General features: G+C 36.4%; 1 protein-coding gene across 5 annotated transcripts in view; it reads left to right on the forward strand.

Annotated features, from left to right (window-relative positions):
• Positions 1-27,365, forward strand: part of RNF17 (ring finger protein 17) — a 131,152-nt gene that overhangs the window by 28,077 nt on the left and 75,710 nt on the right. For 3 of the 5 annotated variants that reach the window (XM_063618823.1, XM_063618824.1, XM_063618825.1), the window contains 10 exons: positions 158-249; positions 3,649-3,757; positions 5,027-5,107; positions 7,223-7,323; positions 15,554-15,725; positions 16,917-16,993; positions 17,267-17,341; positions 20,608-20,915; positions 23,726-23,884; positions 26,960-27,149. In XM_063618823.1, the coding sequence (XP_063474893.1) occupies positions 158-249; positions 3,649-3,757; positions 5,027-5,107; positions 7,223-7,323; positions 15,554-15,725; positions 16,917-16,993; positions 17,267-17,341; positions 20,608-20,915; positions 23,726-23,884; positions 26,960-27,149 (1,364 nt within the window). Of the gene's footprint in view, positions 1-157; positions 250-3,648; positions 3,758-5,026; positions 5,108-7,222; positions 7,324-15,553; positions 15,726-16,916; positions 16,994-17,266; positions 17,342-20,607; positions 20,916-21,732; positions 21,823-23,725; positions 23,885-26,959; positions 27,150-27,365 lie in introns of all 5 variants that reach the window. The other 2 variants (XM_063618822.1, XM_055243993.2) reach the window with 2 other exon arrangements.

The raw sequence follows: 27,365 nt of genomic DNA on the forward strand, positions 1-27,365 counted from the left end.
AAGCATGGTTTTCTCCTTGATTTACAGGGGATTTCAGGATCTTTAAGGTTATCATTAACTTTATGAATGGCACACTTAAATAGTTGTTTAGGTTCTGGATAAACATAATTTATTGGATGACTTTCTTTGTTTTTTTAAACCCTTATTTTGTCCTAAGGTTGCTACAGCCGTAAATACTAGACAACACTACTACCCAATGGCTGGATATGTTAAAGAAGACTCCGTAATGGAAAAACTGCAGCCTAAGACGTATGTTCCATGTGTACTTATTTGAGTATTTAAAGTCAATGTCTTACTGAAATAGTTTTAGAATTATTGAAAAAGTGTCATTCTTAAGTCTGCATTTCTAACCTACTGTTTATGGAATGCTCTTTAAGTTCATGCTTCATCTTAGCTGTCAGTGGAATGGAGACTTCAGCTCTTTAAAGAAGCAGCATTTGTTTGTCCTTATTTAAAGAAAGAAAGAATGTTAAGGATTACCACATCAAGAAAGGCTGAGAGTACACTGGCTAAAGTTACTCGTGCTGGATGGAAGGAAGTTATAGAGAAAAAAAAGTAACTTAGTTCTCTCTTGATTCTTTTTAAAAATTATTAAAATTCTAAGTTTTTTTTAAAGACAGGGTCTCACTCTGTCACCCAGGCTTGAGTGCAGTGGTTTCGATCATGGCTCACTGCAGCCTCAGACTCCTGGTCTCAAGCTAGCCTCTCACCTCAGCCTCTGGAGTATCTAGGACTACAGGCATGCACCACCATGCACAGCTGATTTTTAAATTTTTTTGTAGACGTGGAGTCTCATTGTGTTGCCCAAGCTGGTCTCAAACTCCTGGCTTTAAGTGATCCTTCTGCCTCAGCCTCTCAAAGTGCCGGAATTACAGCCGTGAGCCACTGCACCCAGCTTCTCTTGATTCTTAAAAGTAGTGCAAGTATAGTACAATGGAAGACTTTGTGAAGAGTTGGTTTGAGAAGTGATTTATAAAAGGAAAAATAATACCTTTGGGGTTCTTTTATTCATTTTTCCATTCTTGTATAAGACTTTACACATGTATGCATTAATAGATTCTCTTTTGGAATTAGTAATATTTCTTTAAATACACCCAGCCAGAGATGAGTACCTATGTTACTGATGATTTCACTTAATTACTAATGCTTCTGTATGTCTTTTCCTGCTAGTCTGTAAGCCCCTTTAAGGGAATGGACCACATTTTATTCCCCTTTATATCTCTGGTTTGGGACACAGAGTAAACATGTACTGTTTATTACAGTACATGTTTGATTTTTGCAGCTTTTTAAGTGTTAAAGGATCTTCTGATCAATTTCCTGGAACTGTACTCAGATGGTAATTTGTATATAACTAAACTTTTTAAAGCATATTTAATATGGTAAGTAGACTATGCAAGAAATAAAAAATAGGATTCTTTCAAGGAAAAATCTCATGTGGAACTTTCCAATTTTGTTAATGGCGCCAAGTATTTATAAAGCACTCTAGTTCCTTCTATTGCATTCATTTTACCTCTTGCAGATTCTGACTTCCATAGTATCTCCTGTGTCCATAACCTATCTTCATTTCTACTGCCTTATTTAATTCTCATGTTCTTTTGTGTAGCTCCTTGTCAGACTCTTCCTTAATGCTATAGTTGTTCATTAAGTATTCAATTAAAACTCAAAATTATTCAGTCTAGAATTCCTGGCACTTCACATTACCACTGTAGCTTCTCTTTCCAGACCTAAATGAGTACTTAGAAAAAAACAAAAGAATGGTTGTAGCCATTTTCTTGGGTAGTAAAACCACTGAGCTAAAGTCTGACAGCTGGTTGTTCACAGAGCCAGAATGTAAACCTAGGTTTATTGAATACCAGTACTGCTCCCAACTCCTATACCACTGGTCACTTCCTCCATAAGATCTGTGTAGAATTATTAGAATAAATCTTTTAGAATCATTCTGGCTCATCGTGAGTCCCCATGGAGTAGCCATTTTTATCAAATTTAGGGCTCCCAAATTTGAACACCTACATGAATTAAGCAGATAACTTACTGGGTGAGGTCAACTGAGTTTAAACAATGAGTGGTGAGGATTGCGGTAGATGACGAGGGCTCACCCCCTCAGAAGGAGGCAGTTCCTACTCAGCTGTAGCCAATTATTATCATGTGTTAAGACCAACCCAATGTTGCCACATCTTTTTTTTCTCAAGACGAACTCAAGATCTGTACTTCTGTGTGAAATTTTCTGACACATGATGCCAGTCAAACCAGGTTGTACTCTTATCTATATATGTATAATGTCTGTTAGAGTTGCAAAGTGAAATTTTACTTTCAGAGGTATATGAATCCATCTTAACCAGAAAGTACCCAAATTTGTTCCAAATAACCATTTTAAAAATTAAATTTGTGTCAATTATATTTATTTTAGAAACTGCTATTCTCTAAGGTACAGTTTGGTTTTAAAATGGTTGTATATTTTTAAGTTATAGTAATCCTTGACTCATTTACTGATTTGTCTTTAATATTTTGAAACAGGAATTCAATAATGGAATCCTCAGGGCTAATGCACTCATGTTTTTAAGAACATGAATATTCACTTTTCAAAGAATAGAATGTTTACAAATTATTTGGTGTAGTATTTTTTCTCTGTAACATTTAAACATTCATAGTTTCCTTCATAAGCTATAAGCTGATGATTAACTCAGCAAACACTAGTTACTGTGTGCTAGCCAATATGGTGATATAAAGATAAAAATAGCTGGGCATGATGGCTCATGCCTTTAATTCCAGCACTTTGGGAGGCTGAGGTGGGAGGATCACTTGAGCCCAGGAGTTTGAGACCAGCCTGGGCAACACAGTGAGACCCAATCTCTAAAACAGATAAATTAATAAATAAAACTCTGGCTTCTATAGACTAGAGAATGCAACTAACTTTTTCTTTGCAATTAACTTGCTTAGTTAAATTCATTACCTTTTTTTAATTCTCCAGACTTGTTAAGTACCTTCTTTTTAATAGCTGGCATTTGTATATATAAACACTTAACTTAATTGATGAGCTTATCACATTTCATTATCAACATCTGTACCAAAAAAAATACCACGTAAGCACCATTAATTAAGAAATTAAAACACAATATATACTTTAAGCCATAATTTTTGGAATTTTTTTTAATTAAAATTTGTGTGAAAGCATATTTCCTCATGGTTTCTCTCTTCCCACTTATGGTTAATTGATAATTCACTGTACATGTTCTTATAAGTCATATGAATTATTTTTTATGGTAAAATCTGAATAGAAGATTAAAACCATTACATTGATCGATGAGGTAATTTGGTATTTAAAATAATGTACGTGGGCCAGGCACAGTGGTTCACACCTGTAATCCCAGCACTTTGGGAGGCCGAGGTGGGTGGATCACTTGAGCTTAGGATTTTGAGACCAGTCTGGGCGCATTTTGAAATCTCATCTCTACAAAAAATACAAAAATTAGCCGAGTGTGGTGGCACATGCCTATGGTCCCAGCTACTTGGGAGGCTGAGGTGGGATGATCGCTGGAGCCTGGGAAGTCAAGGCTGCCATGAGCCATGATGGTGCCACTGCACTCTGGCCTGGGTGACAGAGAAGGATCCTGTCTCAAAAAATAAAATAATATACTTGATACTTTTCAGGATAAAGAATTGTTCTCAGGACTTTAAGAAGACTGATCAGCTAACTACTGGTTTAGAATGTTCAGCCTCCACGCACAGGACTGTTTTGAACTCATCAGCTGTAATGTTGGTATGAAACATGTTGGTCATGAAGTACGATGAAGGCAAACGTTTGACTTTGTCTCTAGTAGCTCAACTTTCTTCTCCTATAATTATAGATTCTTTTGGAAGTTTATACGTAACAGAAGTAAACCCACCCTCCTACTTGAATCTCTTTTGTTCTATGCTTAGACAGTTCTCTTTTCTTCCAAGGCAGCCTATTCTACCTTTGACTGACTGTTTCAAAGTTCTTGCTATTTACCTGTGTGTACCTTCTTCCCTTTGAAACTAGTTATTAGATCCAGGTTCTGTGAAACGTGTAAAGCACAAGTTTTTAAATTTTAAATGTGATTTTTCACTTATTTTAATGGCAACCAAAAGGCCTAACTACGTTTGTTGTTGTTAATGTTATTGCCGAAGATTGAGTTTTACCTTTTATTTACTCCTGATAACTTTAAATAATGTATTAAGGTTAGAAATAGAACAAACTCCAAAATGATGTTGAGTGAAGTATTAAGTTTTTGTGTTAAGATCATTAATGGAGGCCAGGCACAGTGGCTCATGCCTGTAATCCCAGCACTTTGGGAGACCAAGACGGGTAGATCACTTGAGGCCAGGAATTCAAGACCAGCCTGGCCGACATGGGCGAAACCCCATCTCTACTAAAAAGTACAAAAATTAGCTGGATGTGGTGCTGTGGTGGCACACACCTGTAATTCCAGTTACGTGCAACGCTGAGGCATGAGAATCGCTTGAACCTGGGAGGCAGAAGTTGCAGTGAGCTGAGATAGCATCACTGCACTCCAGCCTGTGCGACAGTGAGACTCTGTCTCAAAAAAAAAAAAAAAAGAAAAAGAAAAAAAATTATTAATGGGCTGGGGAAGGGGAGAAAGCACTTAATCTTGCTGACTTTTCCTTCTAGTATAAATCTTAATGGAGTCAAATTATAATCTTTTTTTCCTTAAGAACTATAATTTTTATATGTATACATGTATTGCCATGATAAATTGTTCACGGTAGTTTTAAGTTGAAAAGATAATTACAGGGCATTATCCCATTTTAAAAAAATATCTTTATGAAAAAAATCTGGAATGGTCTAACTAGAGCTCTAAAATATGAATGGTTTTTATCTCCAGGTTAGCAGGATTGAATGTTATTTTTGTTGCTTGCTTTCACTTTTCTGTAGTGAGTCTATGTTGCTTTTGTAACCAAAATGGTAGCCTGAATTTTTTGCAACTATAATATATATATATCTAGGCATCTGTTTTTATATTTGTATGTGATTCCCCTCCCTTCTTAGGTCACTAATACTGCAGAAGAAATTGATGAAGCATTGAATACAGCACACCATAATTTTGAACAATTAAGCATTGCTGGAAAAGTAAGCACTTTGCAGGATTAAATTCTATCATGAAGTGAAGCATGTGCTCTTTAAGTGTGTACATTTGGAGATGTTACCACTGAGGTTAGAGCTTAGCACTGAGTTATTAAGCATGATAATCTAAAAAAGAATAGAAAACTTTTCCCATGGCCTGCCAAGATTGGTCTTGTAACATTGTTGTGCTAGGAACTTAATAAAATTCCAGCTTTGATAAGGAACCATGACTTCTACTTGCTGTGAGCTGAATTTTGTCTCAGAAGCATTGCAGATTATCTTTTCAACATTTGCTCATTGTTTGGCTGTATCCCCCTTAGTGAGTCTCTTTCTCTCTTCCTACTCCACCTTCCAAAAGGACTCTCATTTGGTGACACAAAACAAGTTCTTCAGCACCTAGCAACAAAATTTACAATTAAGGAGTTCAAAAGGTTATAGCTGATTATGTTGTGGCTGCTTTTTTGCATAGGAGGACAGGACATTTTTGATTGGCTAAGGGTCACTATCAAAACTCATTTCTCAAGAAGAGTGAGAAATACGATAAAAGTAATAAGATAGAGTTATGAGAGAAAAAAACAACATTGAGAGAAAAGGAGAAAAAATAATGTCACCTGTGATAGGCAATAATTAATACCAGATATAGTGGAGAAGAGCAAATCAGTGGTAAATTAACTGGAGGTTAGGACTTCAGTATCTGAATTTGGGATAGTGGGGACACAGTCCAACTAAAAACAGAGTGTTCTCTAGCCCTCAGTATTCATGTCCTTCTCAATGCAAGATATATTCACCCCATCCTGACATCCCCAAAAGTTTAACCCATTCCAGCATCAATTGTAAGTATAAAAATCTCACCTTCTGGGCAGGCTCACTTGGTCATGCCTGTGATCCCAGCACTTTGGGAGGCCAAGGCAGGTGGATCACTTTAGGTCAGGAGTTTAAAACCAGCCTTATCAACATGGCTAAACCCCATCTCTATTAAAAATTCAAAAATTAGCTGGGTATGGTGGCACCCACCTGTAGTTCCAGCTGCTGGGGAGGCTGAGGCATGAGAATCACTTGAACCCGGGTGATGGAGGTTGCAGTGAGCCAAGATCGTGTCACTGTACTTTAGCCTGTTTGATGGAGTAAAACTCCGTCTCCAAAAAAAAAAAAAAAAAAATTTAAAAATTAATAAAAATTAAAATCTCACCTTCTAAGTTAGGTATGGGTGAAGACTCGATACACGATTCATCCTAGGGCAAAATTCATTTCCACTATGAGCCTGTGAAACGAGACAAGATCTTACTTGCTTCTAAAATACGTTGGTGAAACAGGAATAAGATAGACATTCCACATTCCCATTCTGAATTGGAAGAATCGGAAGGAAAGAAGGAGTCATGGATCTAAGCAACAGTACTTAAAACTTCAAAAATACTAAGATTGTGTAATACTTAACATTTTAATTCAAGTATGGTTTCTAAGGTTTTTTTTTTTTTTTTTTTTTTTAATCCAGGGGGTTCTATCAAAGAGAAATTCAGCTACTTAAAATGACTTGTTTCCTATAATGATGAAAAGGAATAAGAAAAAACTTAGTACACTCATCAGTGGATTTTTTTTAGGTCTTGTTGCCGTATTATCAGTAGAAAATGCCAGTAAGGCCAGGTGTGGTGGCTCACAGCTGTAATCCCAGTGCTTTGGGAGGCCAAGGCAGGAGGATCACTTGAGGCTAGGAGTTTGAGACCAGTGGGGCAACATAATGAGACCTTATTCCTCCCCCCTGCCAAAAAAAAAATTAGTTGGACATGGGGCTATGTGCCTGTAGTCATTGCTACTCAGGAGGCCAAGGCAGGAGGATCCCTTGAGCCCAGGGGTTCAAGGTTACAGTGAGCTATGCTCAGCCTACTGCACTCCACCCTGGGTAACCAAGTGAGACCCTGTCTCAGTAAAACAAACAAAAAGATACGGTCTTGCTCACAAATAGTAAAACTTAAAGTTGAACCTTGTGACTTATTCTATTTATATTATTATCTCATTACCTCGTGTTATTTTGAAGAGTCTAGAAAGTACCTTTTACTTTCAAAATTCTACAACTTCTACAAAATAAAAATTCCCAAATTAAGTTTTTGTCTTGTTTTTTTCCAGGCACTTGAACACATGCAGAAGCAAACGATAGAGGAGAGAGAAAGAGTTATAGAAGTTGTGGAGAAACAGTTTGACCAACTTTTGGCTTTTTTTGATTCCAGGTAGTAACTTAAAAATATGGACTCAATGAAACTGAAGTTTCTAACACTAACTTGTCATTGTATTCCTTTGTTTAGAATGAAGTAATGGGTAACTTAAACAAGTTTGGAAGTTGGTAGTCCCTACAGACTGATCTTTAGAACTTCAAAATGAAAAATAATGTGTAAGCTTTTAAAAATTTTGGCTATTTACCTTCTGGTGCTGAAGCTAATGGTGGTTGGTTTGAGACAGGGTCTTGCTCTGTTGCCCCGGCTGGGGTGCAATGGTGTGATAATAGCTCACTGCAGCCTCAAACTCCTGGGCTGAAGTGATCCTCCCACCTCAGCCTTCAAAGTAGCTGGAACTACAGGCCCACACCACCACATCCAGCTAATTTTGTGTTTTTTTTGTTGTTTTTTTTTTGTTTTCCAAGACAAGGGTCTCACTACATTGTCCATGCTGTTCCCAAACTCCTGGCCTTAAGAGATCATCCTGCCTCAGCCTCCTAAAGTGCTGGGATTACAGGTGTGCATAACCGTGCCCAGCTGAAGCTGTTAACTGTTAAAGTAAACAAGCTTGAGCCAGGTGTGGTGACTTACACCTATAGGACTACATGGTGATCATCCTGTCTAAGCTCACTTTTGGAGGCTGAGATGGGAGGATCTTTGAGCTCAGGAGTTTGAGACCAGTCTGGGCAACACAGTGAGAATCCATCTGTACAAAAAAAAAAAAAAAAAAATCAACCAGACATTGTGCACATTTCTGTAGTCCCAGCTACGTGGGAAGCTGAGGTGGGAGGATTGCTTGAGCCTAAGGGATCAAGGCTGCAGTGAGTGGGGATCCTGCCGATACACTCCAGCCTGAATGACAAAGCAAAAAAGTAAATAAGCTTCTTAAAGCAGTTAGCAGAGAAAAAGATTTTCCTAACCTAAATTATATTGTGGAATTCCATATACTTGGGAAAATACATAATTTTTTATACATAGTTCTGTCATTTAGTCATGTGCTTTTTTGCAACAGAGCAGAAGCCTAATAGGCATTGCTAAATACCTCAAACTATTATATATTCATCACCTATTTAGAAAGCCATCTGACTTATATTATCTTTGCTCACATGACGGAAGTACAACAGATATTTCCTCCATTACGCATTTCAAGAAACAAGCTCTTAAAAATTGTAACATGGTCAAGGTAATATATTTAGTAATGCCACTTGTCCATTTGACTCTTAAATCAGTGCTTTTAAAAAAATTTCCTGGCCGGGTGCAGTGGCTTACACCTGTAATCCCAGCACTTTGGGAGGTCGAAGTGGGCAGATCACCTGAGGTATGAAGTTCGAGACCAGCCCCTGCTCAACATGGCGAAACCCTGTCTCTACTAAAAATACAAAAAATTAGCTGGGCGTGGTGGCGGGCACCTGTAATCCCAGCTACTTGGGAGGCTGAGGCAGGAGAATTGCTTGAACTCAGGAGGCAAAGGTTGCAGTGAGCCAAGATTGCACCACTGCACTCCAGCCTGGGCGACAAGAACGAAACTCCATCTCAAAAACAAACAAAAATTCCAAAGGATGCCTAGAACATAGGCTGAATCTGTGAATGAATTTGTTTATACTCTATTCTCCATGTTGGTGCAATCTCACATTTGGTCTTTATAACATTCAAGTAATAGGTCATGTGCATGAGTTTATTTTGTTATAGCAGTCAAATACACAGTACACAAATTACCTTTTAACCATGTTTTTTTTTTTTTCTTGGAAAGGTAATTGTATTTTTTTCCTTTTAAGTGTTCTTAAGCATACAGTTTAGTGGTATGTGATAATTCTGTTTAACTTTTTTTTTTTTTTTTTGAGACAGAATCTCACTCTGTCACCCAGGCTAGAGTGCAGTGACGCAATCTCGGCTTACTGCAACCTCTGCCTCCCAGGTTCAGGGGATTTTTCTGCCTCAGCCTCCCTAGTAGCTGGGACTACAGGCATGTGCCACCACACTGGCTAATTTTTTGTATTTTCAGTAGAGACGGGGTTTTACCTTGTTAGCCAGGATAGTCTGGATCTCCTGACCTTGTGATCCACCTGCCTCAGCCTCCCAAAGTGCTGGGATTACAGACGTGAGCCACCGCACCCGGCCTTTTTTTTTTTTTTTTTTTTTTTTTTTTAATACAGATTCTAGCTCTGTCACCCAGGCTGGAGTACAGTGGTGCAACCTTAGACTCCCAGGCTCAAGAGATCCTCCCACCTTAGACTCCAGGGTACCTGGGACTAAAGGCACATACCACCACACCTGTCTAATTTTTGATTTTTTTTAGAAATGAGGTCTTGCTATGTTGCCAGGACTGGTCTCAAACTCTTGGGCTCAAGCCATCCTCCCACCTCGGCCTTCCAAATCACTGGGATTATAGGCGTCAACCACTGTGCCTTGCCTGTGTTTAACTTTTTAAGGAACTGCCAAACTGATTTCCACAGTGGTTGTATATACCATTTTACTTTCCCACCAGCAATACACAAGGGTTGTAATTTCTGTACACCCTTACCAACACTTATTTTTTGTTGTTTTCTTTTTTCATGGTAGCCGTTCTAATGAGTGTGAAATGGAATATCATTATGGCCTGGTTTGTGTTTTCCTAATGACTGGTAATGTGCATCGTTTCATGTGCTTATCAGCCATTTGTATGTCTTTGATGAAGTATTCATTCAAGTTCTTTGCTCATTTTTGAATTGGATCATTTACTTTGTTGCTATTGGGTTGTAGTAATTCTTTGTATATTTTGGATATTAAATTTTTGTCTATATGACTTACAGATATTTTCTCCCATTTGTAAGTTGTCTTTTCACTCTCTCAATAATGTCCTTTGATCCACAAAAGTTTTTAATTTTATGAAGTCCAGTTTATTGTTTCTTTTGTTGCTTGTGCTTTTGGTGTCATATTCAAGATATCACTGCCAAATCTAACATCATGATGCCTTTTCCCTATGTTTTCTTTTAAGAGTTTTATATTTCTTACATTTAGATCTTTGATCTATCTTTAGTTAATTTTTGTATATGGTATAAGGTGAGGATCCAACTTCATCCTTTTGAATTGGATATCCAGTTTTCCCAGCACTATTTGTTGAAAAGATTGTCCTTTCCCCCACTGAATGTTCTTGGCACCCGTGTCAAAAATGAGCTCACCATATATGTGAAAGATTATTTCTGGGATTTCTGTTTTATTCCGTTCTGTATGTCTTTCCTTATGCTAGTACCATGCTGTTTTGATTACTGTTGTTTTGTAGTAAGTTTTAAAATCAGAATGTGAGTCCTACAACTTTGTTGCTTTTCAAGATTGTTTCTCAGGGTCTCTTAAGATTTCATAGGACTTTTAGGATGGACTTTTCAATTTTCACAAAAAAATGTCATTGAGATTTTGTTAGGGATTGCATTGAATTATAGATCACTTTGTGCAGTATTGACATATTAACAATATTAAGTGTTCCAATCTATGCACATGGGATGTCTTCTCATTTATTTGTGTCTTAATTTCTTTCAGCAATTTCATATACAAGTCTTTCACCTCCTTTGTTTATTCTTAAGTATTTTCTTTCTTTTGATGCTATTGTAAAAGGGATTATTTCCTTAATTTTCTTTTGGGATTATTCATTGTTACTGTGTAGAAACACACCTTATTTTTATATGTTGATTTTTGTGTCCTACTTTTTTGCTGAATGCATTTATTAGCTTTAGTATTATTTTATGGCATCTTTAGGGTTTTCTACATGTATGATCATGTCATCTGCAAATAAAATATTTTACTTCCTACAAAAAGATGATTTTACTTCTTCCTTTCCAATTCGAATACCTTATTTCTTTTTCTTGTCTAATTGCTTTGGCTAGAACTTTCATTACTGTGTTGCACAGAAGTAGCAACAGCAGGTATGTCTTGTTCCTAATGTTATAAGAAAAGCTTTTGGCCGGGCACGGTGGCTCATGCCTGTAATCCCAGCACTTTGGGAGGCCAAGGTGGGCGGATCACGAGGTCAGGAGATCAAGACCACGGTGAAACCCTGTCTCTACTAAAAATACAAAAAAAATTAGCCAGGTGAGGTGGCGGGCACCTGTAGTCCCAGCTACTCGGGAGGCTGAGGCAGGAGAATGGCGTGAACCCGGGAGGCAAAGGTTGCAGTGAGCTGGGATCGTGCCACTGCACTTCAGCATGGGCTACAGAGCAAGACTCCGTCTCAAAAAAAAAAAAAAAAAAAGCTTTCAGTCTCCACCATTGAGTATCATGTTCACTATGGGTTTTTCCATATAGGGTCTTTATTATAGTGAGGTAGTCATCTTCTAGTTTGAGTGGTTTTATCATGAAAGTGTTGAATTATATCAGGTCCTTTTTCTGCATCAATTGAGACAACCACTTGGGTTTTTTGCTTTTTTCTGTTAATGTGGCGTGTTACATCAATCACATGTTAATGTTTGTATGTTGAACTATTCTTGCTTTCCAGGAATAAATCCCACTTGGTCATGGCGTATAATTCTCTTACTATGCTGTTGAATTTGGTTTGCTAGTTCGTCTGAGGGCTTTCTATCAATAGTTATAAATGATACTGGTCTACAGTTTTCTTTGGTGTCTTTGTGTGGTTTTGGTATTGGTAGTTTTGGCCTCATAGAATGAGTTAGGGAACATTTCTGCCCTTTAAGTATTTTGGAAGAGTTTGAGGAGGATTGGTGTTGATTATTACATGTTTGGTTCAATTTACCAGTAAAGCTATCTGGTCCAAGGCTAAACTTTGTTGGGAGGTTTTTTGATTACTCATTCTATCTCCTTAGTCATAAGTCTGTACAGACTTCTTAATACTTTTATGAGTCAGTTGTGATAGGTTATGTGTTCCTGGAAATTTGTCTGTTTCACCTAGGTTATATAATTTGTGTACAGTTGTTCATAATAGCCTTTTAATCCTTTTTATTTGTGTAAAATTGATAGTAATGTACCCAGTTTATTTCTGATAATAGTGATTTGATTCTTTTTTCTTTTTTTTTTTGAGATGGAGTCTCGCTCTGTCGCCCAGGCTGGAGTGCAGTGGCACGACCTCGGCTCACCAGAACCTCTGTCTCCCGGGTTCAAGTGATTCTCCTGCCTCAGCCTCCTGAGTAGCTGGGACTATAGGCACCTGCCACCCGCCCAGCTAATTTTTTTTGTATTTTTAGTAGAGACAGGGTTTCACCATGTTAGCCAGGATGGTCTCAATCTCCTGACCTTGTGATCCGTCTGCCTCGGCCTCCCAGAGTGCTGGGATTACAGGCGTGAGCCATCATGCCTGGCCTGATTCTCTTTTCTTAGTGTAACTATAGGTTTAATTCTAATCTTGAAGACAAACTTTTGCTTTCATTTTTCTTTGTTGTGTATTTATCTCTTCTCTCCTCTTTATTTCCTTCCTTCTGCTTTGAGTTTAGTTTGGTCTTTTTCTAGTTACTTATGGTATATAGTTAGGTTGTTCATTTGCAAGCTCCTTTTTAAATATATTTACAGCTATAAATTTCCCTCAGCATTGCTTTCACTGCATCCCGTAAATTTTGTGTTCTTGCTTCATTTGCCCCAGATAATTTCCTAATTTCCCTTGTGATTTATTCTTTGACCCATTGGGATTTAGGAGTATATTGTTTAATTTTTACATGTTTATGAATCTTCCGGGGTTTTTTTCCTGTTATTTCTAGGTCATTCCATTGTAGTCAGAAAAGATACCTTGTAGGATTTCAATCTTTAAGTTTATTAAGACTTACTAATAAATGTTAGTGAACATTAAACATTAGTCAGCATGGTCTTAACATATGTTCTGTGTCAAAATGTTACACGTACACTTGAGGAAAATGTTTATCCTCATGTTGTTGGGTATAGTGTTCTAAATATGTCGGTTGGGTCCAGTCAGTCTATAGTGTTGTCCAAGTAATTTGTTGCTTTATTGATTCTGCACTGGTTGTTTTATCCATTATTGAAAGGGAGATATTGAAGTCTCTAATGATTATTGTAGATATGTCTATTTTTCCCTTTAATTCTGCAAGTGTTTGCTTTATATGTTTTGGGGTTCTAATGTTGGTACATATATGCTTATAATTGTTACATTAAAGTCTATTTTGCCTAAAATTAGTAGAGCCACCCCAGCTTTTTAAATTATCAGCGTGTATTATCTTTTTCCATCCTTTCATTTTCAACCTCTATATGTCTTTAGACCTAAAGTGAAATTTTTGTGGCAGCATATAGTTGGGTCACATTTTTTATCCATTTTTCATATTTGTGCCTTTGGATTAGAGAGTTTAATTTTTTTATACTTAAAATACTGATAAGGAAGGATTTTTGCCATTTTCTGTATGTTTTATGGCTTATTTGTTGTTGCTTATTTCCTCCATTACTGCCTTTGTGTTTACTTGATTTTTTTCTTTTGTAGTCACAAATTTTGATTCCTTTCTCATTTCTTTTTGTGCATAATCTGTAAATAGTTTTTGTGGTTACCCGTAAGGGTTACATAAAACATCCTGAAGTTATAACAATCTGTTTTGAGTAGACAGCTTAACTTTAGTTGCATGTAAAACCTCTACTGCTTTACGAATCTGCCCCCCTTTATTTTTTCGATGTCACAAATTACATTCCTCTATATTGTATACCCATTAAGATAGATTGCTATTTTACGTATTTGTCCTTTAAATTCTGTAGAAAATAAAAAGTAGAATTATAAATGAAAATTACATTAATATTGGTTTTTATGTTTGCCCATGTATTTACCTTTACCAGAGATATTTTTAGCATTGTATGGCTTTGAGTTACTGCATAGCCTTCTTTCACATTAACGTGAAGGACTTTCATTAGCATTTCTTATAGGGAAAGTCTACTGATAATGAACTCCCTCAGCTTTTGTTTATCTGGGGATATTTTAATTTCTCCTTCACTTTCGAAGAATACTTTGACAGCTTTTTTTTCTTTTGGTGCTGTAAATATACATTGCCTTTGGGCCTCCAAGGTTTCTGCTGAGAAATTCGCAGATAATGTTATTGAGGATCCCTTGTACTTGACAAATTGCATTTTTCTTGCTGCTTTCAGGATTCTCCTTGTCCTTCAGCAGTTGGAGTTCCTTGAGCTCTTAGATTTGTAGATTCATGTCTCATTAAGTTTTGGAAGGTTTTTTGCCATTATTTCTTCAAATAATTTCTGTCTCTTTGTCTCTCTCTTCTCCTGTGATTCCTATAATGCATACATTAGTCTGCTTAATGGTGACCTACAAGTACTTTAGACTCTATTCACTTCTCTTCATTGTTGTTTTTATTTTTTTCAGGCTTCATTATTTTAATTGTCCTATATTCAAATTGGCTCATTCTTTCTTTCTGCCTGTCCAAATCTGCAGTAGAACCTTTGGTGGATTTTTAAAATTACAATTACTGTATTTTTCAATACAATCTATAGAATTTCTATTTGGCTATTTTATATAATTTCTCTATGTTGATATTATCATTTTGTCCCCTAGATCATTTTTCTGATTATTCTCTAGTTCTTTGTCCATGTTTTCCTTTAGCTCTTTAAGCATATTTAACACAGTTGTTTTAAGCCTGTTGAGTCCAACGCCTGTACTTCTTTGAGAACTGTTTTTGCCATTCTGTTTTCTTCCTTCGAATGGGTCATGTTTTTCTGTTCCTTTGTGTGCCTTGTGGTATTTTTGTTGAAATTGGGCATTTGAGAAAATAGCTACCTTCCCCTGTCTTTGCAGACTGGCTCTTAATGTAACAGTCCTTCACTGAGTGGTTGTGTGTGCCCTGAACCTTGAGATCAGCCTGAGGTCAGGTTTAAGATCTTCTCAGATGTTTTCTGAGCATGCATCTTGCCTGGGCCTCAGTGTGGCTTTTTCAGTTCTCCTGTATATACAACTGCTTTTATATGCCTTAATGTCCTAAAGAGTCTGAGCTCAGATTCTCCTCCAGGCCTTAGATGGTCTATTGTATGTCTCTACTTATAATCTCCTGCCTTCCACAAAATTTGCTTTTCTCTAATTATGTATACATAGCTTTTAATTATAATACATTTCAGTTCAATTTAATGCCTCATTTACCATGTTATATGTTAATTTTATCAACAAGTAAAAGTACCCTTTCAGATATAGTTCAGTTACTGTTTGCCTCATTTAACCATATTATGTAAAATATCAACTACTGAACTTACTCTTCAAGATACTATAGGTCTTCTACTTTTTCTATAAATATTTATGAAATACTGCAAAATAACTTTGGAATCTTAAATGAAGGAAACAGAACCTGTGTGAAGAATTTGCAAGAACTACTGATGATTATCTATCAAATTTAATAAAGGCTAAAAGCTACATTGAAGAGAAAAAAAATAATTTGAATGCAGCTATGAACATAGCAAGAGCATTACAATTATCACCTTCTCTAAGAACATACTGTGACCTGAATCAGGTAATTTAATAGTTCACAATGTGAGTTATTTCTGTGGTAGCTTATTTTACATGCTTTGGAATATATTTAAGACAAGAATTTGTTTTTCAGATTATCCTAACCTATATTATTATTTAGAATTCTAAATTGATGACAATATAGGTTAGGATAATCTAAGTTATAATAAGATAATGTTTGAAATTTATGACAAACATTGTAAAATTTATATGACCTTTTGTTATTTTTGACCAGTTAGGGAAATAGTGCAATTAAGTCTTTGTAACACTTGATCTGAGAGCAAGTAAGGTGACATTGAGGTGAAAGTTTAGGTTTCTAAGACACCTGATTAAAAAAATGAGGACAAATAAGGGTAGCAAACTGAATAGGACTCTATTGTGTTCACGTAAACAATTTAGGTATGGCTGCCAACTCTTAACGTTAAAATTTAATTCAAAATCCTAGTCAAGTTTTTCTCTTCCCATTCCCTTCCAAATTGTGCAAGTCAAGAGACAGCTTCAGCCATCTCCTATCATCTAATCATGTGCCTAAGGGGCAGAATTGGGCAAAAAAAAAAAAAGTTTCTTGTACTTTGACAGCACGAGATTAATCACAGATCTTTGCTGACTTCTGCCTCACTCCCTAAGGGTATAGATCTTGCTTTAGTCATCTTTGAATCTTCAGGATCTCACTTCCTGTGGATAATCAGATGTATAGAAGAGAAGCCATTAGTTTACCTGCCTCCAAAGTCTCTAACGTTAAATGAAAGGAGAATTTGCCATGACCCTACTTGGCTAGGTGTCCCAGGCTTTAGTTCTAAAACAATAATAGTTGTTTCCTGTGTATTACACATGTGACACTAGGTGATGAAAAAAGTGATGAAATTTGGTCTTTATCCTAGTTAATCTAGCTAAGAAAATAGGGCAAAAAGGGAGAAAACTCTTGAAGATAGCAACACAGTTGCAAAATGAATCTGATCGAGTTTTCTCTGATCATGTAGCTCTATCCTATTTCTTAGTGTCTATTGTTACCTTTTATACATATCTCCAAAAGTCATAAACACTTATTTGTATCCTTTTGAGTGCCCCAAATTGAGCCTGAATGCATTAATTAATGAAATACCTAAAAGATACAATTTTCTTTCTAAAATCTTACTGTTCAGCAATATTTGTGACAAGATTCACACATGAATGATTTTTTTTTTTTTAATTCTAGATTATCCGGACTTTGCAGTTAACTTCAGATAGTGAATTAGCACAAGTTAGTTCTCCACAACTAAGGTACCCTCCCAGGTGAGTAAGTCGTAGTTCAGGAGACCATAACAAGTATAAAGATGTGCTAGAACTTAAATGTATTAAAATAGCAAGTAATAATAAATTGAAATTTTGGGTCACAAATGTTTACCAAGTTAGCAACCAAATTAAGATAAGTATAATTTGTGCTAACTTAGAAAGTTATTTAAATGTTTCCTTTTCAATTCATTAATGTCAGCAACTGATTTTTGTTTAGAGAACATGATACATTTGTATTAGAACGTTTATGTATATGTTAATGTTTTATTATAGGTTGAGTGTGAATTGCAGTGAGATCATCTGTATGTTCAACAATATGGGAAAGATTGAATTTGGGGACTCAACAAAGTAAGTATTTATAAGCATGGTAACACGCCATAAGTGTCTGACAGTACCTACATTGTCTAAGAGACAGAAGAATTGATGTTTAGTGTAATTCAGAAGCTGAAAAATAAAGGGCAAAATAGTTTATATAGTTAAATTCTACGTATAATGTTTTTTAAAAGGCCTAGAAGGGATCAATATTCAGCAACATACATGTCGAAGTTATCCTTGAGATTGATTCAGTCAGCAAGCATTGAACACTGCCAGGCACTAACAAACACCCTAGATATTGAGATAAATGTCCGAGAAATTACGATAAGTAGAGGAAGAAGGACATGTAAACAATAAAATGCATAATTGCAAGGGTAATGTATGCAGAATTTACTTGAGGTGCAAAACAAGGGAATGATCAGTTCTTCCTGGGGTAACAGGAGTTGGAAAGATATTTTCTTTTCCCTTATCTATTAAAATTAAGTAGCAAGTAGAAAGGAGGAGAAAAAGGAAGTATGCATCTTATAGGCAGTGAATATATGGGCAGTGAAATAGCATGCTAGATTCAGGGAATGGTGTATATAATTCCATTCTCTGTGTCCCCAAGGATACATAGATGCTAAGTCCTAAAGACTTTGTATGCTGTCTGATGATGTTTGAACCTTATAATCCATGCTGTCCAGTATGGTAGCCACTAATCACATGTAGCTATTTAAATTTAAACATAACTTAATTAAAACTAAATAGAACTAAAATCCAGTTCCTCAGTTCCATTAGCCCACATTTCAAGTGCTCAGTAGCCACATGTTGTTAGTGACTACCTGTCTTATTTTATTTGTGCTGCTATAACAAAGTTTAAAAAGAACAGATGTTATTTATTCTTCTGTAATTCATAAAGAACAGGTGTTTATTTGCAGTTCTGGCGGCTGAGAAGCCCAAGATCATAATGCTGGAAGATTTGGCTTCTGGTGAGGGCCCTGATCTCTGCTTTAAGATAGCACTTTGAATGCTGTGTCCTCACATGGCAGAAAGCATGGAAGAGCATAAAAGGGACAAATAACTATCTTCACACGGTGGAAGAGCAGAAGAGCAAAAAAGGGCGTAAGCTAGTTCCCTCCAGACTTGTTGTGAGGCACAAATCCATTCTTGAGGGCAGAGCCCTCATTACTTGATTATTAATTTCCCCAAAGGCCCCACCTCTTAATATCACCACAATGGAAATTAAGTTTCGACATGAATTTTGAAACATTTAGACCAAAGCACTGCTATATTAGACAATGCGGCATATTTCCATTATCACCAAAAGTTCTGTTGTACAGTGTAGTTCTCGGGAGTAGAAAGCCACTAAAAGGTTTTAAGCATGAAAGTAAAAATGATTAGATTACATTTTTTAGGGATAATTTTGGTGGCCATTTGGGGGATTATTTGGGGTAAGAGGATGACAGTGAAGGCTGAAGGATCACTTAGGCCATCATATCAGTAGATTCAGCAACCCATGAGAACTAAAACTTAACTAATAGCACTGGGTAGGGACTGAGAATAGATATGACAAATGCAAAATAGGGAAAATTAATAAAACTCAGTAATGCTTGAATGTGAGGCATGAGGGAAGCATCATCAATGGTTTGTTAAGCTTTGGTGACTAAGTCGATGGATTGTGGTATTATTCATCAAGATTAGGAATACAGGAAGAAAAGTAAGTTGGGAGGGGGAAGACAGTATGTTGAGTACTTACTGTTTACCAGCTTCTGGAGAGAAATGTGTACAGCTTAATTGGATATGAATGCTGAAACTTAAGAGATCTTGGTCTTGATTCTGGGTTTAGGAGTATTCAGAATATAGATGTAGAAACCACCAAAAAAGAAATAAGTTCGTTCGTTGTAGGTGGATTGTCTCCAATGGAAATGGTCCCCCGAGAAAAGCAACACATTTGTTACCTTAGGGAACAATTAGTCTGGCTCACAGTACTACCATTTCAGAAGCACATAGGATGATGTGTACTCTAAGCCAGGTAAATTCATATAAGCCAAGGTCACAAAACTGATGTGTAGTCAAAATGCCAGTTTGTTAACTTAATGGATAAATATAATTGTAAACAGGGACTAGAACTGAGGAGCTAACTTGTCAGAAGTTACTCTTTTGGTAATCTTTTTTGAATAAAGGGAATAAAATTAATCAAATAGGTTAACGGAATTAGGCTAAGGTAGCTGATTAGATTCCTCTCCATCAGAAGGAAGACCTTGCCAGAGGAAGTAGAATACCAGTCCTTCGGCTCAGTCATCTTTCTCCATGCTGGGGGGAGCCCTGCCCCATATTTACTGCTGTGACTTGACTTTATGCTTACATGGATAATCAACAACCTTTGCAATCAGTATGTTCTTTTTGACATTTTCACAACTTGAATATGGTTACTATCAGCATTTCTAAGACACTAAAAACTATTCTGCCTCTTTAAGAATCTGTACTGATCTTCTACTTTAAATTTAACTCTGAGAGCTGCCTTTTAAATTTTTTCCTAGTTTTTAGGGAAAGTATTACTATAACCTGCATGTACTGATTACAAATGGTAGTTAAACCATGGGTTTGCACAGTAAGAGCAGGTATTCAAACAGGTCAAGGACAGTACCCTGGAAGGATACTAAAATTTAAAGCAGGGAAAGGGTAATCTGTAAAAAAAAAAAAAAAATTGAGAAGGAGCAGACAGAAGTTGAAGGAGAACAGAAGTGGTATTGTACAAGTCAAAGCAGAGGTTTATGACACTGGAGCTGATTAATAATGTTGCATGTCTCAGGTCTAATAAGAATTGTTATGAAAAGAGACATTTAGATTGAAAGGTCATGTACATATATATGACTCTCAGGTGTTTGAACTTCAACATATATCAATTTTGCTTAGTTAAATGTATGTCCTCCGTTGGAAGAGGCAGATGAACATGTATCATTGCTAAGTCCAGGTGGCTTTGTTGGTCATTATTTCCACAGTGACTTCTTAAACAGTGATCTGTGAAGCTAAATCCATCATGGAATAACTAAAATATAAACTTCATGAAACCCAATCTTATCTCATTGTAAAATTTCTATACTTGTAGATTTGATAGCCTAAAAACTGTCTGGATATGTGGAGAAAATAGAAAAATATGAAGTAGAATGGATAAATAACTGGCAGTGGGTTAGTGGCTATTGAATAATTATGCCCAAAAGATTCAGATGAATGGCCATGGTGGGAGTTTCTAGTGACTTATTCATGGTTGTACCATATACCTCTGTATTCATAGCTTATATCTCTATATTTTTAAACAGATGTTATCCCCAAGAAAATGAAATTAGACAGAATGTTCAAAAGAAATATAATAACAAAAAGGGACTTTCTTGTTACGATACATACCCACCACTAGAAAAGAAAAAGGTTGACATGTCTGTCCTAACCAGTGAAGCACCACCACCTCCTTTGCAACCTGAGACAAATGATACACATTTAGAAGCAAAAAACTTCCAGCCACAGAAAGACGTTGTTGCAACAGCATCCCCTAAAACCATTGCTGTGTTACCTCAGATGGGATCTAGCCCTGATGTGATAATTGAAGAAATTATTGAAGACAACATGGAAAGTAAGTAAAAATGTAAAAGCAGGGGGGGAAGGATCTTGTATCTGTAATTAGACACAGTTGGTACCTTTTTCATCCATGCATTTAACAGAAATATAATTGCTGTTATAATCTTACTCCTCATTATGAGTTAAAACCTGTTCATTCCATGCCCCTACTCTCATATTTTCCAGAGTTAGGATAATTTTTATTTTTAATGCAGTAATATAGCTAACCTCTGAGGTATAAATTAATATCTGGTTTAATTAGGGTATTTTGAGATTTTTTAGTGTTCTCACATATAAGCCTTGTATAAAAGATATAAATAAATGAGAGAGATGTGATCTGTGGACATAGTTTTATTACTTTCTTTGAATTAAGAACATCTTCTCTTCAATCTTTGTTGTGAGATTTAATATAAACTATCATGATTATAATGTTATCTATTTTAGAACATTTAAATATATCACAGTTGTATTTGATTAGATTTCCAGTGTCAGTATTCCTTCCATTAATATGGAGTGAGATACTACAGTATGTAGTTTTATACTAATAGTCTCCTTTAAGACCATTTTTCAAGATCAGCTTTTATTTTCCCCCACCCATTGTCTATTTTATTAGTTGACTCTCCAGAATTACATTTTAAAAAAGGACGCACTTCTTTCCACTGTATTATCACTGATGTCTCAATTACTTAAGATACCTGTAATAACTTTATTCACTGATACAAGGGGTGTTGCCATTCCAGTGTTTTGCCAATTTCAGTACAGCTTTTTAAAAACTAGCATGTCATTGTTAACATAGTTAGTACAAGTTGTCTTTATTTCTTATTTTGATGAAGCATGTGGCACAGATGATCCTGGGGAGACACCTAGATATCCAAAAAAGCCTCTTCAGAAAAACTCATCTGTTCCTTTTGGATCAAAAGCAGGTACTGTAACAACTGTCTGAGCTTGATGTAGTGGAGTTTACTGTATGTATAGTAAGTAACTCTTACCTAGTGTGAGGTAGTAAGTAAAGTGAATTTCACTGATAACTAAAACATATTACTTCCTAATGTTAAAAGTTTTAATTCTGGGGCCAGACACCATGGCTCACACCTGTAATCCCAGCACTTTGGGAGGCCGAGGTGGGTGGATGATTTGAGCTCAGGAGTTCGAAACCAGCCTGGGCAACATGGTGAAACTCTGTCTCTACAAAAAATACAAAAACATAAGTGGGTGTGGTGGTGCGCAACTGTGGTCTCAGCTATTCAGGAGGCTGAGGTGGGAGGATCACTTGAGCCTGGGAGGCGGAGGTAGCAATGAGCTGAGATCCCACCACTGCACTACACCCTGGGTAACAGTGAGACCTCATCTCGAATGAATGAATGTTTTGACTCTGGCAGAAATATTCCCCCCAATAAAAAAAAATTTTTTTGAGACAGAGTCTTACTCTGTTGCCCAGGCTGGAATGCAGTGGCGCGATCCTGGCTCACTGCAACCTCCTCAGGCTCAAATGATTCTCGTGCCTCAGCCTCCAGAGTAGCTGGGATTATAGGCATGTGCCACAATGCTCAGCTAATTTTTGTATTTTTAGTAGAGATGAGGTTTCACAGTGTCGGCTAGGCTGGTCTCAAAACTCCTGTCCTCAAGCGACCCTCCCTCCTTGGCCTCCCAAAGTGCTGGGATTATAGGCGTGAGCCATCATGCGAAGCCAGGAATATTTCCAAAATTTATACTTCTCTCGGATGTCACCCCTGTTGTGTGTGTTTATCTTTTTACCCCACCCTAAATATGGGCATTATTCTTTATATTTTCTATTGAATAGTTAAAATGATCCATTTGTTCAGCTTCTGTCATCTATCTATACTTGACTATATTCATTTCCACTCCTCCTAGTCTTTGTTTTTTAAGCAATTTTACCATATAAACGTTTATCTCATTCAGAAATTAAATATATATTAAAATATTACGTGAAACTTCCCCCCATCCTATTCCCATTCTATTCAGTGTCTCCATCTCTTCCACATTTTCTTTATGCATTTATAAATAAACACACACAAATTATTTTTCCAAACTTCTCTCTCCCTCTCTCTCTCTCTCTCTCTGTGTGTGTGTGTGTGTGTGTGTGTGTGTGTTGGGGTGGGGGGGGTCTTTTTTTACACAAAACGTAGCATACCACTGTTTTGTTTTTTGCGTTCCTTCCTTAACATTATACTTTGGAGATCTTTTCATATTAGTGAAGACACTTGGCTTAAGAAAATTTTCTGACTGTCTTTACCTCTACTCACCCCACCAAAAAGCACACACATTCCCCTAAATGCTGCTCAGTACTTTGGCTTTGCCTAGACATTTTTTCACATCTAATTTATAAGACTAACCTGATTTATAAGACTTGGGAGTCAGAGTGGCTCTGAGCTGTATTGGTTCTGTAGGTAGAGTATAGATGGAACTGGCTTTTGTAGGCTATCCTAGAAACCTAATTATCAGTAGGGGTTCTGAGTTCCAAATATGTTCATAAAGAAACTGAACTTTTGTAATACAGTAGAGTTACAGCATATACGTTGACTTTAGAATCTTAACTATCACATGGACTATGATTTCACTTATGTAGCATATTTTGCAAGTATTATGAAGTATTTGCAGTTCAGGTTACTAAAGGATTCATTGTTGAAAGTGATCTGTTTTATCAATCATTTAGGGCTTGGACTACTTCCTGGGGCCTACGTGCAGTATTCCTAGAGTTCACAATGCCATAAGACACTCTTTTAGAGGCTATTACGGTTATTCAGCTTTCATGAATTATTTTCTAACTTTGTGGTTTATTAATGTGGCTTAAACATTTTTATCCAGGTTCTGCAGAGCTAGTTTTTGTAAGCCATGTAATAGATCCTTGCCATTTCTACATTCGGAAGTATTCAAAAATAAAAGATGCCAAAGTACTGGAGAAGAAGGTGAATGAATTTTGCAGTAGGAGTTCACACCTTGATCCTTCAGACATTGTGGAACTAGGTAATGAAATATTAGTCCAAGTTAAAATATCAAATTTATTTAACTATTATAATAACTTGGCCAACCCACATAAGACTTGTTATAATATAGATTTTTGCTCTAAGTTCATTTGTAGTAAGCATAAAAGTTTTAGGATTATTTAACATAAATTAGGCAAATTAGCTAAGGATTAAGATGGAATGTTGGCACATTTTTAGAGTGAGATATGTACAGAAACTCCATTATGTAGTAGGGCGAATTGCTTTTAAAACTGCAAAACTCATGACAGGTTATGTAGCCTGTCCCCTTGTCTCCATGAAGGACTGTGCCTCTAAGATGATGATTCTTGTGTAACTCCAGTCTCTTGTTCACCATGTGTGAGTGTTGGGGCTAGCATTCAGCACCTGAGATTCAGGAGGCCTGTGGCACCCATTCCCAGCGCCCTACAGAGGATAATTGTAAATTCAGTCAGTCTTTTAATTGTGAGGGTATGTGAATTTGCCATGCTTCGGGCTTTTGTTACGAGTATTTTTCTTATAACATTGTTGACTGAATTTGATTGTACCTTGTAATATGGTGAAGCTATGATTCATTTGTATTAATAGAGTATTTTTCTCATTATGTTAGTAGCAGTCCATACCTATATGTAACTAATAAAGTGTTTTATCTGTCTAGTCTTGATTGATAGTCGTTTAAAAGTATGATTAACTCTCAGCTCATCTGTGTAGCTTTTCAGAATATCAGAAGAGTAGGATCATCATATACTTTGACAAAAATGAATAGTAATTCTGAAACTTAAAAAATAACATTTATGCCATGTGAGCTGGGAACATTAGGTTGTTAGTATCTAAGAGGAGGGAAGTGTAGTACTGAATTCAATAGTATGTCTAAAATGTAATACATGCCAAAAATAGCTTATTTTCAGAAAATGTCCTAAGAAAGCCAAAAAGTTGTGCTTTAAGTTGTTAATGATAATTTTGTTGGCAAGGTAAATACAGCTGATTAAAACACTCATTTATATTTTGAGAAATTAATGATAAGGGAAGAAATGTGAATTGTTGATTTAGGAGAGGAGAGTATCCTCTTGTTCCCTTTTCCTGCCTCTATACTTCATTATGAAGAACAGTAAATGGCTTCAGCACTTTTATCCATTGAAAGAAAGAATAGTTTTATAGAATATATACAGCAGGTCTTCAAATAACATTATCTCATTGTAATTTTGATGAGAAAAAAATAAATTCCTGGTTTGGGCAAATGTCTGTGTTGAGTTTGCACATTCTGCCCGTGTCTGTGTGGGTTTTTTCAGGTACTTGGGTTTCCTTGAACATCCTAAAGATGCACATGTTAGGTTAATTGGTGTGTCTACATTGTCCCAGTCTGAGTGGCAGGGAGGGAGGGGAGAGAGAGGGAGTGTGTGTGTGTGTGTGTGTGTGTGTGTGTGTACCCTGCGATGGAATGGTGTTCTGACCAGGATTGGTTCCTGCCTCGTGCCCTGAGCTGCCTGGATGGGCTTCAGCCACTCTTGACTCTAGAATAAGCGGGTTAGAGAATGAATAAAGAAATATATATTATCATAAAATTTATAAAGTATTTGATAACTATACAAATACATGACAATAAATGATGCAGTACAAAAGCACTCTGTGAATCCACCTTATTTATGATTGTTTTTGAACTGTGGTGCCAGGAGGTACTCCTTACAATTCTCACTTTGCAAGCTGTAATTCTTTGAGTTAACCCACTACCACTATGACTGCCATCACTCACTGATGCACCAAAAATTGAGTAAATATCTTACTTGTTCATCTTTCTTAAATGTACGTTTAGCTCACACTTGTTTCCGTATTTAATATTAGAAGTGTTTGGGGTCTTTATAAGTTTGATGATGTTTTTGTGACCAGAAATACACGTAGAAACTTAAGTCTTGTTTATATCAATTAGCCTATGTGGTAAGATTGGTTTTGTTATGCCATTTTGCTTAAAGTCACAGTTTCTAAGAATGTATCAATGACATTAAGTGGGGATTTACTATATTTTAAAACTAAGAATGTTGGTACAGTAGTGTAGCAAAATCAGGGAAGGGTCACTGACAAACTGAAGACCAAACGTTTTGGTAGGACTTAAAAGGCTGCCTATAATGTGCTTTTCAACTATCCTGTTTTTATTAGCATATGCAGAGGAGATTACACAGCATCTCTCTGTATATAATCAGTGATCAGAATTTACCAGATTCATTTCCAAAATATGTAGTTTAAATGGGCCCTAAGACTACCTGAGTTCTCCTGCTACTTCTTCTAAGTAGCCATGTGAGTTGGGCTAGATTAGGTTTTCTGCCTAGTTTTCCTCACCTATGATAGAAACACTACCTTTATAGAGTTGTTGTGGGGAGTAAGTGAATTCAAACAAAACACAGAACATTTCTGAGCTCATAGTAAGCATTCACCTGTGGGCCTTTTTTTTTCATTTGTTTAATCTTCTTTTTTCCTGGCTATTAATTTGTAATCCAACTGGTCCCTACAAAGGTCTTCCTCTACTGCTAAGTCCTCTTAGTTCATCTTCCCTCTTCTCTGAACACCACTGGGTGCCAATAATTTTGGCATTTCACAGGCTGCCTTTCATTGTTTTACTCTCACTCCCCTTTACAAAGAGAAGATAATTGTTTCTTCTCTCATTACAAACTTCAGTATTTGTATGTCAGTAAGTGTACATGTGTACATGCACAAAGACGGATGGTCTTGCTTGTAAGTACAGTGTAATTATGGTAATTAATTTGCCTGTCTCTCTTCCTTTCTTGAGCTTCTTGATGGCAAGACAGTCTCATTCATCTTTGTTCTTATTGCTCATAAGCAGATCCGCATTAAGTGACTGCTAACTTAGTATTCTTTGGGTGTTTATCTCCCTATTTAGCTTGTTTCTGTATAACAGAAACTATCATAACATGCTATATTATATCCTTCTCATAACACTTGAACACAGTACTGTATCATCAGTAAATAAATGAATTAAGACTTTTTCGTGGTAGAACTAATGTGTCTGTAAACTTACGAAGTGGCTTTTATTGATAAATGTTGATAATGATTTGTTTTCCTCATTTAGGTGCAAGAGTATTTGTCAACAGTATTAAAAATGGAATGTGGTGTCGAGGAACTATCACAGAATTAATTCCAATAGAGGGTAAAAATATTAGAAAACCTTGTAGTCCAACCAGATTATTTGTCCATGAAGTTGCACTAATACAAATATTCATGGTAGATTTTGGAAATTCTGAAGTCCTGATTGTCTCAGGGTATGATATTTTATAATATGTATCCTTGGCCTGCTTAGAAACATTTTGGAGGGAGGTGGAGTTAAAGAATAAAGGAAATTAGAGGTAGAGAGGAAGAATTTGTCATTCTTAACTTCCAAGACATACGTTTTATTATTTCGCTCTACAGTGGTCTTGATAAGTAAAATTTTATCATTTACCAGTATTACTAGATGGAGAGCTTAGAAAAGGAACTCC

Source organism: Symphalangus syndactylus, chromosome 15 (assembly GCF_028878055.3).
Source record: "Symphalangus syndactylus isolate Jambi chromosome 15, NHGRI_mSymSyn1-v2.1_pri, whole genome shotgun sequence".
Taxonomy (NCBI): domain Eukaryota; kingdom Metazoa; phylum Chordata; class Mammalia; order Primates; family Hylobatidae; genus Symphalangus; species Symphalangus syndactylus.